The sequence below is a fragment of the Zeugodacus cucurbitae genome, chromosome 6 (genome assembly GCF_028554725.1).
Source record: "Zeugodacus cucurbitae isolate PBARC_wt_2022May chromosome 6, idZeuCucr1.2, whole genome shotgun sequence".
Taxonomy (NCBI): Eukaryota; Metazoa; Arthropoda; class Insecta; order Diptera; family Tephritidae; genus Zeugodacus; species Zeugodacus cucurbitae.
This window is the reverse complement of record NC_071671.1, coordinates 2,936,059-2,955,507: the sequence shown is the minus strand read 5'-3', so window position 1 is coordinate 2,955,507 and position 19,449 is coordinate 2,936,059. Positions and strand designations below refer to the sequence as shown.

General features: G+C 38.4%; 1 protein-coding gene and 1 long non-coding RNA gene across 4 annotated transcripts in view; one reads left to right on the top strand and one right to left on the bottom strand.

Moving 5' to 3' along the window:
- LOC105217344 (putative uncharacterized protein DDB_G0277255) overlaps positions 1-4,058 on the top strand; it is a 50,361-nt gene extending 46,303 nt beyond the window's left edge. For all 3 annotated transcript variants that reach the window (XM_054232964.1, XM_054232965.1, XM_011192291.3), the window contains exon 5: positions 1,029-4,058. In XM_054232964.1, coding sequence (XP_054088939.1) covers positions 1,029-4,043 — 3,015 coding nt within the window. In that variant the 3' untranslated portion in view covers positions 4,044-4,058. The remainder of the gene's footprint in view (positions 1-1,028) is intronic.
- LOC128922463 (uncharacterized) overlaps positions 1-19,449 on the bottom strand; it is a 130,360-nt gene that overhangs the window by 81,485 nt on the left and 29,426 nt on the right. The gene's annotated exons all lie outside the window — the stretch shown is intronic.

The window sequence follows — 19,449 nt, the reverse complement described above, 5'->3', positions numbered from 1 at the left end:
TGAATTTAATGAATTTTTGCACAAAATATCAAAACTCTACAAACTCTCCACTTTGTTAAATAGCTTAATTTAAAGCTATACTTCAAATACAGTCTATATACACAGCAATCTTAGTTGATTTCATTCAAATTTTCAAACTCTCCAAACTCTCCACTTTGTTAAATAGCTTAATTTAAATGTATACTTCAAGTAAAGTCTTTAAAAATAGCAATTTTAATTGATTTCATTGAATTTTTCTCTACAAACTCTACAAACTCTCCACTGAACTCAAATTCCACACATCCACATATATACGAAATTGAGCTACGTAAGTAACTTTTTAAAAATAAAAACACCGCAAAATACCTGCAAAGAGCATATAAACATCTACAAAATAAAATATTCCTTTACTGCGTCTTCTTGCCGCTATCTTTGTGGCCAATCTTAATACAAAAGTATTACTAAATGAATGATCAATTAATATGATAGTCGACATTCAAATAACAAATACAAAAAACTTCGCATTTACTATGCCGCAAGAAGTCTCCAAGCCGCCTGCACAAAGCAAGTGTGCTGTTTTGATAAGATCTCTTATCTAGCTTGACTAAAGTAATGATCACCATAATAAATTCATCAAAACGATTGATATACACCGAACTACTTTCAGCTATGTTGGTGGCGTGTGAAAATAGGGAGCTCTAATTGTATTTTTCATAATGGCTATTGAAAATTTACGAGTAGCAGGATTTCTGCGGACACAAATTGATGCCTGTAATTTGGCATTGGAAATTCCAATGACGTACTACAGAATGCTAAATTATTATTTATTTGCGATGTGCGGGTATATAAATACATAATTGTGACGGACAGAGAAAAATATTTCAGATAAAGAAATGAAGAGATACTTGTGGAAGAGATAATTTGTAGAGTTGGCTATTTTGATTTTTCAATTTTTTTTTTTAAATATTATTATTAGAGTATTATTTCTACATAAGTTATGCATCACTAATCTTACTTTCTTTGTCTTCTTTTCTCCTCTCTCTTTGTAGAAACAGCTCACTCGCGACTGCCACTTCAGTGAGAGCATCGAGCATGGCCATTTCATGTACGCGAATGCTTACAATGCAACGCTGCGCGTGGGTTTCACGAAGCGATTCAAGCCGATTGGACCAAAGCGGCTGAAACATGCGCGCGGCATCAGCAAGGATCACTTCCTCTTTGAGCGACGGCGCTTGGAAGATATTACTATTAGTAGAATCACCTCTTCAACAACAAGAAAAACAACAAGAAGAACAACCACACCTACCACCACCACCACCACCACGACAACAACTACCACAACACATACACCACCCAAAGTCACACGCATCCCACGCAATAGAAATAATGCCCATAAAAACAATAACAATGACAATAGTTCCATATTGAGTAGCACCATAGCACAGGAGAGCCTAGAGCAACCACAAAAAGGACTGCATACAGAAGCTGCAAAGAGTATTACTAATGATAATAATGATAGCCATAGTCTTAGTGAGGATAATAGAGTTAATAATAATCATAAAAACAACAACAACAAGGGCAACAACAATAGGCCACAGCAACAAGATGGCGGTCTGTTGGAAGAGCGCATTCGTAAGTTGCAACACGCCGAACAACATCCATTGCGGCACGATAAGAATAGTATTGAGAAGAAGAATCATCGTCGCCGACTACGCAATCGGCGAAAACAGCAGCGGAAACGCCAACAGCAACATAACCTGTCTACGAAGGGTGTGCTGAGCCACAACAACGGCACAAAAATGGCGCGCCGCCGTCAACATGAACGCGAGCAATTGCTGCGCAAGCAGAGTCGTCACCGTCAGCAATTGTTGGCGCGTCATGAACAGCAACAGCGCCAACAGCCGCCACCGCCAGCGCGTGGACCGGGCGCGGCGGCCAGTTCGACGGCGTCAACAGCGGCATCGGCGCTCACAGCCACTGCCGCATCATTGGTGCCGACAACGCTGATCGACATCATGGCTATGTTGGCCGCGTCGCGACGCAAGCGCGGACGACGAAAAAAGGAAGTTGCCGAGGAGGAGGAGGAGAGTGCAAGCGCGGGCGCGACAGATAGTACGAGTGCGAGTGCGGGTGCGGGTGCCGGGGGTGGTGATGCGCAAGCCGATATGCAAATAGCAGTGGCGCAAGCAGCGCAACCCAAAATTGTGGGCGATGAGTTGGTGGTGAAGCGCGATGCGCGCCTGTTGTCAGAACGCGATGAGCAGGCGCCGGCGAGCGCGCAACGTCAAGCAGCGCTGGGTGCTGCGACGGAGGGTGTGGTGGAGGCGCCTGCGCACAGGCATCGACATCAGCATCAACAGCGGCGCACGCAAGCGCAGTCCGTGGCCGTTGAACCAGTGAGAGCAGCGCAACATGTTGCTGAGCAACAGCAACAAACAGATGAATACTCAAATAGTTATGTTAATAGTAATTTAAATAGTAATTATAAACAATTAAATACTTACACTAATGCTAATGCGAATGCTAATAATGGTAATGATAATGTTAATGCAATACCTGCCTTGCCAAAAAACTACTTATACGAGAATACGCAACAGCGCGCCGATTATGAAGCACATAGTCACGCAGATGATGCGCATGATATTGATAATAATAATTATAACAACAACAGCAACAGCAATAGTAGTAGCAAACGTAGCGATAGTCAAAGTAGTGATAGTATTTACCCTAGTATGACTGATTATAGTAGTAATAGTAATTCTAAGTTTAGTCAACAACAGCAACAGCAACAGCAACAACCACAAGCAACACTTAACCACATTAGACATAGATATCGACGACGAGCTGCTGCCACCGAGGCCACAAACGAAGCAACGGTTGCAACAGCTCACGAACAACAACAGCAACAACATAGTCATGTTGATACGAACGAAAATGTTGCTGCAAGCAATGTTGATGGGCATGTTGCTGAGCAACAGCAGCCTATTCAGCGCGCACAGCAACAAGTTGCAGAGTTGGCAAAAAACGTTGAAGCTGCCGCGGAAGTGCAAGCTTCCGTGGTGGATTTCGGGCGCCAACAACAAAATCTTAAAACGACCACGAATACGAATACGAATGCAAATACAGCAACAAAAACAACACAAACTAAAACGAATATAATAGCTGCGAATATCAATACGAATACATATATGCAAGATAACAACAATAACAATAACAACAACAATGGAAATATTGATAACATTAGGCTTAATAGTAATGTTAAGGAGGTTAGTTATAAAGATAACGGTGACATTAATGTGAACACTGCGATTGAAAAGCAAGTTGTTGCTGTTGCTGCTGTCAACGACGACGGCAGCGTGCGAGACAATAATGTGAAGCGTAACTTTTTTGATATACGCCTGCCGTTTTTTCGTCAACCTAGCATCAATAACAACAATATTAACCGTAATAATCGTATTGTTATGCCTAATGTTGACAACAACATTAATATGGCTGTCGTAGTTAATGCGGCAGCTGCAATGCAAATGAATGCGAACGCTAATCACGAAGGCAATGTGAATCAAATTAATGCCAATGCAATTACTAATGCAGCAACACAACAACAACAACAGCCGCAACAGCAACAGCAACCAGCAACAATTAACGGTGCTGCTGCTGCTGCCACTGCAGCGGTTGTTGTTGTTGGCAATTTAGCTTTTGCCGCTCGCTTAGCGCACGCATACAATTACGTTAATCACAATGTTATTGATGCTATACAACAAAATATTTATAATAACAACAACAACAATGCTATTGCTAATGCTAATCATGTTATGAATGATGATGCTGCTGCAAATATCGATAATCGAAATATTGTTAACGTGCATGCTTATCAGAAGCGTTTTTTTCGTAGCTTAAATTATGCTAATACTAATCACAATGTGAATAATGATAATGATAATGTTAATGAGAATGACAATGACAATGACCCAGGCGTTGATAATGCAGATGATGAATGGAAAAGAAATCATAATAAATATGATATGACTATAGTACAATACAGTTATGTAGTTGTCTTTTATTAAAAGCTCGCTAATGAGAGTCGAGCGGTTGGGTTGGGCAAAATAGAGGTAGTGGTTTGAAAAGTGTCAAAAGATGAACAAAATTTTCTTTTTTCAACGGGAAGTAATTGTCGATTTAATTTTTGGAGAAAAAATTGAGATACTTGGAGACTAACTTCAACGAAAGTCTACTTTATGAAGTAAGTATAGTCTTTTTTCAGCGAACAAATGAAAAATTCTCTCAAGAAATTACGTTGGCGAATTCTCCCTTTATACGGAGCAGAAGAGATATGCAAGGGTTTTCAAGAAATTGAAACTTCTCTCGGGCAGATTTTAGACTAAATAACCTGTCGGATCATTGCTTACTTTGTCTGTAGCAGTCGTTAAGGTTAGACTGTTTGTCAGCTTGGCGATTTACGCTTGTTAAAAACCCGCACTTCGCTGCTTGTGCGTGAATTATTGGTCAAAAACATAACGGGTGTATCGTCAGCCGAACATGACATCCCCAAAAATTAAGAGAACCTTAAAGGGCTCTAGTTTTACAAGCATACGCTGAAAGAGCCAAAGGTCATCCCAAAAACCGTTTGAGGCTTGTTTCGACAATTGCAGACGAATGAATATATATTTTTTTCAAAAAACAAAAATTCCCGTTATTTTTGAACACACACCGTATAGCAATCCTAGAACTATCGACCGTTATAACGAAATAGTAAGGTTTTAGTTACAATGAAACAGAGAACACCTCTATTAATATCGCTATCGTCACAAATAATCGTCTTATTCTATTCATATAAGATAAAACTAGGTCAGAAGTCACTCAGACTATTCAAACAAGGTCCATCCGAACTTTAAGACTAAGCAAAACTAAAAGAAAGTGTAAACAGCAAAATGTCTAATAATATTAGGTTGGCAAATATATTGGCAACAGTTATAAACGTGTAAACATGGAGTTCACTAACGCCGGAATTCGCGCAATTCTAAAGTTTTTCTTCGTTAAAGGCAAATCCGCTAGAGAAACGTTCCGTGAGATTAATGGTGTTTTGGGGGATGGTACTATATCACACCGAACTGCAGAGGAATGGTTTCGACGATTCAGAGCGGGTGAAAACGACATGGATACACCAGCCAGCGGAAGACCTGTGACGACGAATACCGATCAAATCATGGAAAACATCGACCGGCATGTGGCAACTCGTGACAGAAGGCTGGATACACAAGAAAGTCTGATGTTTGGGTTCCGCGTGACTTGACGCAATAAAACCTTCTGGACCGAATCAACGCCTGTGATATCCTACTGAAACGAAACGAATTCGACCTATTTTTGAAACGGATGGTGACTGGCGACGAAAAATGGATCACACACGACAATATCAAGCGAAAACGGCCGTGGTCGAAGGCCGTTGAATCGACCCAAACAGTGGCCAAGCTGGGATTGACGGCCAGCAAGGTTTTGCTGTGTGTTTGGTGGGATTGGAAAGAAATCATCCACTATGAGCTGCTCCCATATGGCCAGACGCTTAATTCTACCATCTACTACGAACAACTGGACCGCTTGAAGCAGGCGATCGACTAGAAGCGTCCAGAATTGGCCAACAGGAAGGATGTAGTGTTCCACTAGGACAACACCAGACCACACACTTCGTTGATGACTCGTCAGAAGCTACGGGAGCTCGAATCCACCCGTAAGAGACGAATATACTTATAAGAAATAATCGTAAATAGTACAGATAAATAGTGCTTCAAATAATCAACAATTCAGTACGAACTAAAGTAAGTTACTAAAGCTGTTTGATCCAACTTACTAGCCGAAAAATAAATGAGCATTTATTAAAAGAGAGCCATACAACTCAAGAGTTGTGTTGTGTCTGCAAAGATAAGTTGTCTTGAAAGTAGCCTTTGTAAATATGTATAGTACTAGGGATTCCAGTTCACACTTTTTATTTTACATATGAGTAGAATATGGTATTATCACAAATATTTTCGACACGAGGTAAACACTTTCGTTAAATGGCAAATAAACTATAATCGAGTAGCGCTTGTTGAAACAAATCGTAGCAGGAGAGCACGAAAGTGTACTGGCATTTTTTTTTGTGGTCTATATTGAAAGGGCTTGTGGGATTAGTTATTATATATATATATCCATAGCATACGGATTAAACTTGAAAATTTGAGCGCTCTTACTTAGCGAACAGAAGACAGTGGCGGATTATAACAAAAGCACTGTCTTAACGTTGAACTACAAATGTGTTGAATTATCGAGACGTTTTCAAATACTTTGAAATGGTTTTTACTTAAGCCTTTCAATATAACTGACCAACTCACGCTACGACTAGTGGCAGATATTATCAAGCTTTTTTTTCTATTTGCAATTCAATGGAAATCACACTTAGAAGTTGAGCACTTGCTCGTGCAAAATAACCCTCACGTCTAACCGCTAATATCAATATCAAATTCCAAATATTTGCTTTAAATGGCTAGAACAAGCAGCGCAACAAGCGCGATAAACCGCGAACGAGCAGAAGAAGACGCAGAAGTACAACTTGTACACGAATGAATGAATTAAGCGATTTTAAGGCGCTCAGACACACACGCAAAGCTGTTGCCAAATAAATAAATAAACCGTAAAATGTCAAACGCACAAAATGCAGATTTAAACAATTTGACAAATTACCAAGCGGGTCAGTGAAGTAGGCAAGCCAAGCGGGTTAGGCGTGCGCGCGCGCGCTCTGCCAACACCTGCTCAACTGGTCGAATTAAGCGACGCGCCAGCACCAAGTTGAGATTAGTACGCAGTTGAGGCGCTTGTGCTGGTGATTTTATAGTTTGCATTGCGTTGCAAACATGCGTTTGTTGGATTACGGCAACGCTTAATATTTACAAAATAACCGCTTACTTGGCGAGACAAGCAACCAGGTGGCAAGTGATTTTTATTTCCCAGGCTAGCGGCCATTAGATTATTAGAGGCAACCGCAACTGGCCAAGAATTCCACAAATGTGGCAGCGAGTTTGTTGACGCGGTTGTTGTGGTAGTGTTAGTAGACGCGTTCATGCAACATGTTGACATTGTCCGCTTGGTGTTTTGTGTGCGCGGACAAAGCGTGGCTTAGAACGGTAACTACAGCGCGACTTTTCTTTTACATAAACTTAGAAAAAATGAAATGAAAAAAAAGAAAAATTAACGAGTAGAAAAGTGTAATAATGACGCACAGTTGACGTTTGTATTTTCATTTGTGCCGCGCAGGCCGTGCTACACACAGCGGGACGCTGACATGCGCCGCTCGCCAGCGTGCACTATTCTAGCTGCTTTACACCGCTGCCGCACACACACACATGGGTAGCGCTGTTTGTTTGCTTGTTAAGCGATTGAAAAAGAGAAGAAGAGAAGAAAAAACTCAAGTGAATTTATAGTTTTTTAATGAGCTGCATTTTTTCGCCGCGGTCGCCACCGTCCGCTTTCTTTCCGCGCTGCAGCCGCGCGCAAACGTCTTTACATGTAAATTAGTTAGGAATTCCTACAAACAAGCTTTTCATTTTCAATCAAGCATCTCGAATTGTTTGTGTTTGTTCTATAGACGCGCCTGCGCCACCACCGCCCTCAATGACGCCCCAGCACCGCTGGCCGCTAAGCCGGTTGTGCGCTATGCATATCTCGGAGCTTACAGATTTATACTGTTTTTTTTTCTCTTGTATTTTTTTCAATAATGCACTTAGTCCATTGTGCGCTGCGGTGTTGCCATATTTCATTTCTACTGTCTTTTTTTTCGCCTCCAACACAAAGAGCGAAATGTTAATAAGGAAATTGAGGGGCAGCAATACTAAATAAGAAATTACCTGTGCCTGTCGCGGCCAACTGCTGCAACGTCTAATTAAATGGTGGCGTTGATTACATCGTAGAATATTTTTTGACAAATTACCCAACCGCTTTGGCCGTTCAGTATGTAAATGCGCGCTGTCCATGTTTTTTTGTTTCTATGTTATGTATAAATATTTGTGTACATATATCATTTCGGCGCGTTGATATATTCGTGTACGTTCGCATTTGATTTATGCGCAACTGGGAGAGGCTGGAGGTTGGTGTTTGGCTGGCCTCCGTATGTTGTGCTCAAGCATTAAAGTGTTAACTGTTCGTCGTTTCATTAACTTATCGCCGCGCTGCGCATGCCTGTCGTTGACTTTGACTCGGCCCACATTTACAGCGCGCGCAGCGTATTTATTTGCATCTTTGCAGCGCTCAATGGCTGTTTGATGTATTAATTTAATGCATCGCCTGTGTTATCGGCATTCAAAATGGTATTTGTGTGTTGTGTTTGAATTGGCATTTGGTTTTGCTGCTGCTAGAGAAAACAGGTTAATACCAACTAGCCATTTATTTACGTGTTTTACTCTTTCTTTCGCTTATTAAAATCTGTCACTTACAATCTGCCGGCGCATATGCAGGCAGGCTCTGATTTCGGTGGATGTTGCGCAAATGCCCTGACCCACACAATAGTTTTGAAAATTCATTTAAATGACCTTAGAATTTTTGGTCAGAAGATTTGTCAATTATAAGTATATGCTAAAAATATGAGTAATGATCAATGACATTCCACGAGAGCCTACAACTTCTGGAGCTTTATTAGCTACTGCAACAATTAGTTGTTAAAAATCACTTTCACTGCCAACAATTTGATAAATTGTGTTCCGAAGATGCTTTTTCATCAGGCATAATCCCTTGGCTGGTAATGTATTAACCTCATCGAGACCTCTGATATGAAAAAAAATCTTATAAAATCTTTCAGTTGATCAGTGATGGAATAATATTTGTTGTGTAGTAATTTCCACTATCTTCATTAAAAAGAAGAAAAGGCTTAATAATCAACCTTTCAACAAGATATGAATACCAAACAAGGTGGAATCTAAGTCGATATTCTGTTTCTTATTATCGTTGTTGTAGTGGCGTAGAATATTGCCGAAATAATTATGAGAAAAGAAGTGAATAGTTCTTGGCGAATAAAAATATGCGTCTGCTATAGTTAGGACTGTAGTGGGAAGGACAGTTTGGAAGTATATGAGAATTCTCTTGAAGCAAACAGTACAGACAGATATAGCAATATCTTAAATGACTTCATGAGAATTATTGTTTTTTTTTGAAAACGTCGTAATATATTAGGTCTACAACTTTGCTTCCGCCCTTTTCCAATAGATGTCTCTAGCGTCAAGCATTGGTCGATTAAGTCGATTAAATCGTTTCTATTTCTCAACTGAAAATATCGTTTTTTGAGCCGAATTCTCAACATTTGTGGAAAATTTTGCTTTTCTTTTTTAATTTCAAGAAAAGTGCGGCTGCGGCTCATCGAATGCTTTCGGATACGAACGGTGGGGCTATCCTAAGTGAAAGAACATGTCGCGAATGGTTTCAACGTTTTAGGAATGGTGATTATGAAGTCGAAGATTGGCATGGTGGTTCTTATGAAGAAGTCAAAAATTGGATTGATACTTGGATCGACTCGAAAGATGAGGAGTTCTTTCGTCGCGGAATACGCATGCTGCCAGAAAGATGGTCAAAAGTAGTAGCTAGCGACGGCCAGTATTTTAAATAACATTTTTGTAACCGGTTTTATACAAAAAAGCCTTAAATTTACTAAAAACGGCGGAAGCAAAGATGTAATAATAAGTAATCCTAATAGAAATAAAAAGTACTTGAGATGACTGAGAGAGCTAGTGTTGTTCTCTCTCTTTAGCATTTTGGTATGTCGAATAACATTTTAAATGCTTGTATACGTACAGTTAGTTCACAGTTCTCAATATTTAATTCAATTGGCTTGCAAAAAGCAATATCCAGCCCAAAAGGTTCTGAAGAAAAAATGTTTTGTTTTTTATTATAGTAATATTTTGAAGAGTTTCTCAGTCGACCTTTAGCATACCGAAAAAACAATCTAACTAGTCTAACCTTTTCTAGACATCACTGCTACTTGCGCATTCCAAAAGCTAAATTACAAAACTAAATAACGTTTTTTACGCCCACACGCGGTTGCGAGAACAGCAAAGGTCAACTTGGTTTCAAACAGTACGCGTTGTTTAATTCATTTCAGATTGACAAGTAGACAAATTTTATGAGCTAGAAATAATTCACGAACATACAACGCTATGCACTGTGTGTATGTATGTGTGTATGTATGAAGCTGGGCTTGCAACTAAGTTTCAAAACATCAAGATTTTTATGGGTTTCTAAATTTGTTACATGCTGCTCCGTTCTATAAATAGCAGCGATTTTGTAAAGCATTAAAACTTTGTATTTGAGGCGCGCTTAAATTTGCATATCTCTGTATGTATTCAAGTGTATATCTGTTTGAGCGCGGCTTAGGCGTCACGCCGATTTTTAATTTAGTACTTATAGTTTTATAGAGTCTCCCAAATTGGTTAACAGTCAGCAGTGTTGGCTTGTTTTAGTTTTATTTTTAATTTCATTTCATGATTTTTTTTTTGGAAACCAAAAAAAGAAACTAAAAGATCTCTTAATATTTTGATTTGAAAACCTAAATATCGAACAAATATAAAGACAAGTTTGTACGCGCATAATTATGGTAATAAAAGCAGCAACAATTTGACGCCACTCAGCTGCCTTTTTGGCAGTCTTTATGACTGCAGCGCCGCGTGGCGTTTGTGACAAATCTGTAGGCAAATGAAGCTGACCAAGTTTTTGTGTGTGACGCGCTCGAAATGATTATTTCTTTTTTGGAAAATTTTTATCGCTTTTTTTACGATTTCACTCATTTTTTTTTTTGGAGCAAGCGAATGTAGGTGTTTCATACGCGCGACCGCAGCGCCAATAGTCAATAGTCAGCCGTCAGCCATCACCCGTCAACAATTAGCGTTATAAGAAGGTATAAAAATCGATGGCAAGTGATTTTACGGCGAACTGCGCCGTATGAGAGAGATACTATATAGGAAATGCCTCTACGGTGTAGCTAGTTGTACTGATTCCATAAAAATCAGTGCAAAGAAATAAAACTCACGCGAAAATTATTATCGATTGTGATTGGATTGCGGCGATTTGTGGCCTTTTGTGGTTTTATCAAAACATCTGCAAGTACGTGCGCAGACAGGGGTAGGCTGCTAATCAGCGTGAAAGAATGTTAAATAAACCAATGCGAGTGAGCCATAAATGTGACTATAGTCTATAAATAACCCTACTTTTTATATGACAGTGAAATCATTTAACCATTTTTGCGTGATTTTCTTATCGATTTTCAAAATAATTTGGTATTAAAGAAATCTGCTGAAATATATTGCAAAAATAAAATTGGATTACAATATGATTTATTCTCTATAAACTAATATACTCCGAAAGTTCAAGTTATTAACTAATTAGTACTAAAAATACCATATAAATATTAGCAGAGCTAATCCACAGGTGGGAGCTGTAAATATTTCGAGATAGGCAGGCATACAATTTCATAGAACTAGTTTGGACATGAAACGTCTATCTCTAACTATGGGATGATTCAAAGTAGAGATATAGCACAAGAAATAGGTTGTCTGAAACCCTTCTTCAAAATTGAATTTTATTCAAATTAATTTTGTGACCCTCCGGAACTTTAGTAAGCTAAGGGAATGCAATATTTTCTTCTAAGATTCCATTGAAATTCAGTCAAACATCTTCCGGATATTCCAGACCTAAACCAACCTTACCACAAAACACTTGATCCACTAAGCTGCAATGCTGCTTGAGATTGCCAACTTAACGGCAACAGAGAAAGATAAAACTACACTCCATAAATGCCCAAAATAGATCTATAAACCTCTTTGAATACTTATATGGTCAAATACCACTACCTTAGTGTATATAGGTATGTAGGCACCTCCAATTTACGTGGGTGTGAAAAATGCCGCTACATGCCACATTTTATGACTATTGATAGCCATAAAGCATTGTTGGTTTTAATGATCATAATGATCATAGTAGATCGCATACAAATGCCGTGTGATACGTTTGCTTTCCGGCACTCAATTAATTATGTTTTCGACATAACAAATTAGGTCAAACAGCAACAACGATATACAGGTTTTAACACCTCCAAAAAGAGGCATCAACAACTGCACAGTATGCGATCTCGCGTAACGCTTGAAGAAGTGAAAAAAAAAACTGAAGAGAAGTTATGTAGAAGACGACACTATAAATGCTACGAGCTCGAGTTGCAACTATAGTACGACTCCGGTATTTGTGAAGGTGTTAAAACAATTTGTCATATGCGCTGGGTGGGTGTATACTGGCGCTGCTGATCTGCTCTCTGCTTTACGTCATGTTACGTGCAGTACCCGAGAGTCATAAAAAAAAGCAACGCTGGTATGCTGGTGTTTCCACAGCTACGCAATGCATTTTTTGTCAGCATTTATGGCCATTAACCTGGCATATGTTTGTGTATTTGAGTGTCTGTTTTGCTTTTATGATCCTTTGGCACATTAAAAAATGATGAAAACTTTGCTTATTTTAATGGTACCACGTGTAACTCGCTTTGAATGCCACGCCAGGCGTTGTGGTTGTGCGGGTGCGCTCGCTCTTTCGCACACTCACTCTCATGCCCGCGTAACTGACTGTCTATTTCTGGTGTTCTAGGCATAGGCGCTGCACTGCACCTACCCATCATCAGTCTTTGTTATTGCAATTGTTGCAGCGTTTTGCACTACCGCCTATTTGCTTATTTGTAGGTATTTGAATGTATTTTGTTTGGTTTGAGATTTTCACAGAACACAGAAGGATCATTAAACATGCACTGACCTTCCGCATTCTGTGCATTTCGTTGCTCGTTCTTTACTGTTCCAATGTTGTTCTTGTGCTCTTTGGTATGCAAAAGTGGTAGTTATTGTTATTGTATGTTACATGTGTGGTTGCTTGCCTATTGTAAGGTGTTATTTGTATGCTTAACTTCATTTGTTTTGAAATTCTACAGTGAAAAATGTTGGCTAATTTGATTTATGGGAAGATTGATTTTTGAGTACGGATATTGAGAGAACGTATGTGGCGATTTAAATACTAATAAGTTAGTTGAAAAGAGCATGCTATAAATTAACTAAAAACACGTATTTTTGAAAGTTGCACTTAAATACATCTTTGTAATTTTAATCGAACGAAAGTGGTTTTTTTTAATTTTTTTCCGTTGACTTTTTAAGCAAAATTTAAAAATACACAAAGACCTCAGCGTTAGTCTTAAGCCAGTTGTAGCTCATTATCAGTGTCATAAAAACCTGTTCTTTATCCTTTCGTGTGGCCTTTGTGAATTTTATGGTTTTGCTACACTTGTCAAACACAAGAATTCGTAGAGTTCAAATGTTCTAACTACACGTCTGTATTGTTTACTTAAATAGCCGAAAAAACACAAGAACAAGACTCGTAAGTATAGGTCTGTAACATTTTATGTCTTTACCTCTGTAACGCGTCATATACGCATTGTAAACTCTTAAGCACCTTTGCACTTGTGCAAGCAATAATTTTGTTTGGTAATTTGTTGGCGTTGTTGTTATCTATGTAGACGTTTTGTATGCCCGACGTGTTTCTCACTCCTTCGGCAATTTGTGTAACGAACAATTATGTTTACTTTTATGTACTGGCAGTCGTGTGAGCCCACTCTATGTATTGATTCTTATGAAGGCTCATGCGTTGCGCCTGCGCCATGTGTTCTTAGTGAGTTATTTTAATGATCAATTCGAATTGTGTTAATTACTTAGTAGACGCATAATGGCCTATTTATAAATATGCGCACGTCGAACTAAAAAATAATATGGAGGAGTTGGAAATATTTATTATTGGTATTGGTTCTCAGTTGGGATTATATAAAGCACGTGTAGCTGAGGGACTATAAACACCATTTAATGAACTCAAAAACCACACAAGAACTTAAATTAAAAAGACATTAACAAGACCAAAAGCAAAACTAAACAGAGTTATGATAAAAGCCTAAATCAAACCAAAAAATGTATGTCAAAATATTTTGACAATTAAAACCAGAATTTTGGTGAAACGGAAATACCTAAATAAAAATAAATAAATAAAGAAGTTCAAAGTAAGAAGCGTATAAATAAATGAAACAAAAATCAAAAACATACGCCACAACGAAAAAACATAAAAAATCATAAAACAGAAGAAAAAAAATACATAAAACAGTAGAAAACCAAAAACAGTAGTAATAAATTTTTCAGCGTATTATTAAGCTTGTTTCTGTCAGAGGTTCCATTTAAATACATTTTCGCTAATACATATCTCCATAAGTTTTAACGCAATTTGGCACTTTTCGTGCTAATATTCACACTTAGCAAATCGTTTTAACAAGCTGAGCTATAAATTTAACGTCAGCAACTAATAAATATGTATGTTTAAGTCGAACATGAAATAACAAAATGGACAATAGTTTTGTATGGAGATGACACACAATGCGTTAGCCATCTTTCGCGGTTTCTACAGCTTCTTCTGTGAAACAATGACTGTCAAACGGCTTGTGACGCACGTAAAATTGGCGCCAAAAAAGTTAGCGATTAAATTTTTGTGAATTTAAGCAGAAGGAGGTTACTAAAGTCTAAATTATAATAGGTAGATTGAAATTCTTAGTTCTAAAATTCAGTAAAACTGGATCTAAAATCAATCCATAGCAACTCAGTACACAAGTTTATCAGTGTGGCTTTAGACCTGAAAAATCGACAATGGACCAGATATTCACCATGCGCCAAATCTTGGAAAAGACCCGAGAGAATAGAATTGATACTCACCATCTTTTCATCGATTTTAAAGCTGCCTTCGATTGCACAAAAAGGAGCTACCTTTATGCCGCGATGTCTGAATTTGGTGTCCCTGCAAAACTAATACGGCTATGTAAATTGACGTTGAGCAACACCAAAAGCTCCGTCAGGATCGGGAAGGACCTCTCCGAGCCGTTCGATACCAAACGAGTCTTCAGACAGGGTGACTCACTATCGTGTGATTTCTTTAACCTGATGCTGGAGAAAATAGTACGAGCTGCAGAGCTAAATAGAGAAGGTACAATCTTCTATAAGAGTGTACAGCAACTGGCGTATGCTGATGATATTGATATCATCGGAAGCAACAACCGCGCAGTTTGTTCTGCTTTTTCCAGACTAGATAAAGAAGCGAAGCGTATGGGTCTGGTAGTAAATGAGGACAAGACGAAATATCTCCTGTCATCAAACAAACAGTCAGCGCACTCGCGTCTTGGCTCCCACGTCACTGTTCATAGTCATACCTTTGAAGTAGTGGATAGTTTCGTCTACTTGGGAACCAGCATTAACAACACCAACAGTGTCAGCCTTGAAATCGAACGCAGAATCACTCTTGCCAACAGGTGCTACTATGGACTAAGTAGGCAATTGAAAAGTAAAGTTCTCTCTCGACGAACAAAAATCAAACTCTACAAGTCGCTCATTATTCCCGTCCTGATGTAAGGCGCCGAAGCATGGACGATGACAACATCCGATGAGACGACTCTTGGGGTTTTCGAGAGGAAGGTTTTGCGTAAGATTTATGGTCCTCTGAACACTGGCAACGGCGAATACCGCAGACGATGGAACGATGAGCTGTACGAATTATACGACGACATTGACATAGTTCAGCGAATAAAATGAGCTAGCTACCCTGGCTAGGTCATGTTGTACGAATGGATGAAAACACTCCAGCTCTGAAAGTGTTCGATGCAGTACCCGCTGGGGGAAGCCGCGGAAGAGGACGACCTCCACTCCGGTGGAAAGACCAAGTGGAAAGTGACCTGGCTGCACTTGGTGTTTCTAGTTGGCGTCAAAAAGCAAAAAGGAGGAACGAGTGTCGCGCTCTGGTGGATTCGGCTATAATCGCTTAAAGCGGTTTCTACGCCAAATATACATATAATATAATATACATATAATATAATATATATATAATATAATATATATATATATAATATATATATAAAATATATATATATATTATTGTTTCCGTTACAAGCTTAAAAAATCATATTAGCCTTGAATGACATGTGTATAGAAAGGTAGATCTTGAAGAAAAATATTCAAAAATTGTTGTAGATAAAATGCCTTTGAATTGTAAAATGTGAAAGGAAAGTTCTCTAATTAAAAACTATAATATGGCGATCTAAAACGTTCAGGAACCCTTCTTACACTATTCTCAATACTGTAATTCAATATCAGAGTGTTTCTACCATATCATCCTAAAAAGGGTTGGGAACACTTTCAATCAGTTCCCACACTTTTTCTTAGATGAAATACTCTACAAAAATATATCAAACTCAATTACATTTTATCTCCAACAAAGGTTTTTTGGTGCTGTTACTTTTGTGATGCAAATTTTTACTGTAACACTTTGCCGCAGATCCAAAATTTTCACGCATATTAATAAAAATTAAACGAAATAAAAGCATTTACATAAAATTTCAAATAGGTGAACTTGTAGCGTTTGCTGAACGTGGTCAGAGTGGCGCCAGCGTTTGCGGTTTCACATTTAGCGGTTTAACCAATTTTGGTGTAAATTTTTTTTTCGAAATTCGTAATAATATCCATACGCTTGTGTGCCCCTTAGTAAATATTTAAACATTAGTGGGCCGCTTACATTTGTGTATACTCCGGTTTTGCTTCATACAATTTTTTTCTCGACATTTATTTAATACAAAATTTATGTGCTTTTTTTCAAACGTTTTTATTTAACAAAATTGTCGAAATATTTTTGTTGTTAACAGCAATAAGACTCTTTCTTTTTTGTTGTCGCCACCGCGATCGCCGCTAATGCTATGCTTTATTAATAAGCCAAGTTTTGATTACTGACAAGCGTCATTTTTCTTTGCGCATTTGCATATATTTGCCTAAAAGCTGACACCCTCTGCAGCTCTGTATGGGTACAGTGGAGGTTGGTAGAGGCTGAGAGGCTGTTAACAATGCTTTCCGGTGCAAGCTGAGCATGCTGTGGCGCTTTTGTTTTAGCTATCAGTTATTGTTTTTTTTTTCTTTTGCTTTATCTCACCTGCTGGCTTAGGCTATTCATGAAAAATTTAAATCGCTGTTTTTGTTTATTTATTTCATTGTTGTGATTTTTGTTATTGTTATTTTATGCTGCTGGTGTTTTTTGTATTTATTTTTTTATTTTTTTTTTTTTTCTATTTTTGTTTATTTTTTATATTTTTTTGGCGCTTTTCCTTATACGGCTTCAAGAGTAAGTTTGCTGTTGGTAGATTTTTTTATCGCGCTTTTAATTTTGTTGTTGTTTTTGTTTCTCTTGCCTTTCGTCTTCTAGGTGGCATCATTAATTTTGTTCACGCCATAAATCAAAACTACTTTAAATTTGATTTATTTCGTTTTATATTTACATTGTTGTCGCTTTTAATCTACTTGCCTCCAGTTTTGGCTTGAAGCCGCAATGAAGCCGTTATATTTCACGCCTTCACTTGGTGCACCATTCGAAAACGAGATATTTTTGTTTGATAAACTTAAGTGAATGGGCACATAACCTCACATATGTGGAGAATAGCACATTGTTATGCTAATTTCTTCAATTTTTTAAGGGAGCGTGTGTACGAAGTGGACAGCTTTTTAGTTAAAACTTTATATTAATTTGTTAGATAAAGTTCATTGTAACGGTTCATAAATACATGTTTGTTAATAATAAATTAATTTTATAATTTTTTTTTTTTTGTAATTTTTAGGAAGGTCATGTTGTCCAAACTTTAATATGTGCGTGTCTGTATATTTGTTTATTTCTTTAAAAAATTAAAATTATTTATTTATTAACGCGGCTTATCTTTTTAATCTTCGCCAATAAAACGTTGAAGTACATCGTAAATTTTTCACACTTTTTTTGTTCCGCAAAGTTTGTAGTTTATTTTAATTTTATTTACAGTTTAAGTTTAATTGCATGTTAATGCAAATTAAATGACTTATAAATTTACTTAAGAAACCTGAAACTCACGAAACAAGATTAACATCTACTTAAGCTGTGTTATTGTTTATATTTTTAGATAATTGTGTGAGTATTTGGACCAACGACACTAATTAGTGAGCTTTTGGGATTAGATATTTATAAACTTGGTTTATTAATTAGTGTTTTTTTTTTAATATAAGGTTGTCAAATATCTCCTTTTTGTCTTTTGAATTTCGCGGCTATGTATAAAGCGCTACAGAGCTCGTACCCTACAAAACGACGCTATGCATGATTCGCGCTATTTTAAGGATTTCCTTCGTTAAAGACAAGTCCGCTAGAGAAACGTTCCGTGAGATTAATGGTGTTTTGGGGAATGGTACTCTTTCACTTCGAACTGCGGAGGAATGGTTTCGACGACTCAGAGCGGGTGAAAACGACACCATGGATAAGCCAGCCGGCGGTAGACCTGTGACGATGAATACCGATCAAATCATGAAAAACCGGCATGTGGCGTCTCGTGACATCGCCCAGGGGATGGGAGTTAGTCACTAAACCATTTGAATACACAAAAAAGCTTGAGGTACCCCATGATTTGACGCAAAATAACCTTCTAGAACGAATTAACCCCTGCGATATGCTGCTGAAACGAAACGAACACGCCCCGTTTTTGAAGCGGATGGTGACTGGCGACGAAAAATGGATCACATACGACAATATCAAGTGAAAACGGTGTGGTCAAAGGCCGGTGAATCGTCCCAAACAGTGGCCAAACCGGGATTAACGGCCTGGAAGGTTTTGCTGTGTGTTTGGTGGGATTGGAAGGGAATCATCCACTATGAGCTGCTCCCATATGGCCAGGCGCTTAATTCTACCATCTACTGCGAACAACTGGACCGTTTGCAGCAGGCGATCCAGAATTGGTCCACAGGAACGGTGAAGTGTTCCACCGGGACAACGCCAGAGCACACATTTAGTCGATGACTCGTCAGAAGCTACGGGAGCTCGGCTGGGAGGTTTTTTCGCATCCACCATATAGCCCGGACATTGCGCCAAGTGGTTATCACCTGTTCCTGTCCATGGCGAACGCCCTTGGTGGTGTAAAGTTGAACTCAAAAGCGACTTGTGAAAAGTGGCTGTCCGAGTTCTTCGCAAGTAAGGAGGTGGGCTTCTACGACGGGGGTATTATGAAGTTACCGTCTAGATGGAAACAGATTATCGAACGACACGGCGCATATTTGAACCAAATCCGATCACTGTAAAACTTTTTATAAAACATTGAATAAAGAGCAAAAAACCGAAAGGGAGATATTTCCCAACCTAATATTTGGCACTTCTTCAATAAATTCACAGCACAGAAATTTGATTTTTTTATTTTAAAATGTTTATATTTGAATCAGTAGATTGAGCAGCTCTTCTCAGCGGGCACATAATTACAATCGGCTAAAAAAGCTTGTTCTTAGATAGATGAGGAAACATTTCACGGTTCCAACGATTACACAGCACAACTCACTGTAAATTATACTTGAAATTTCGATTAAAAAG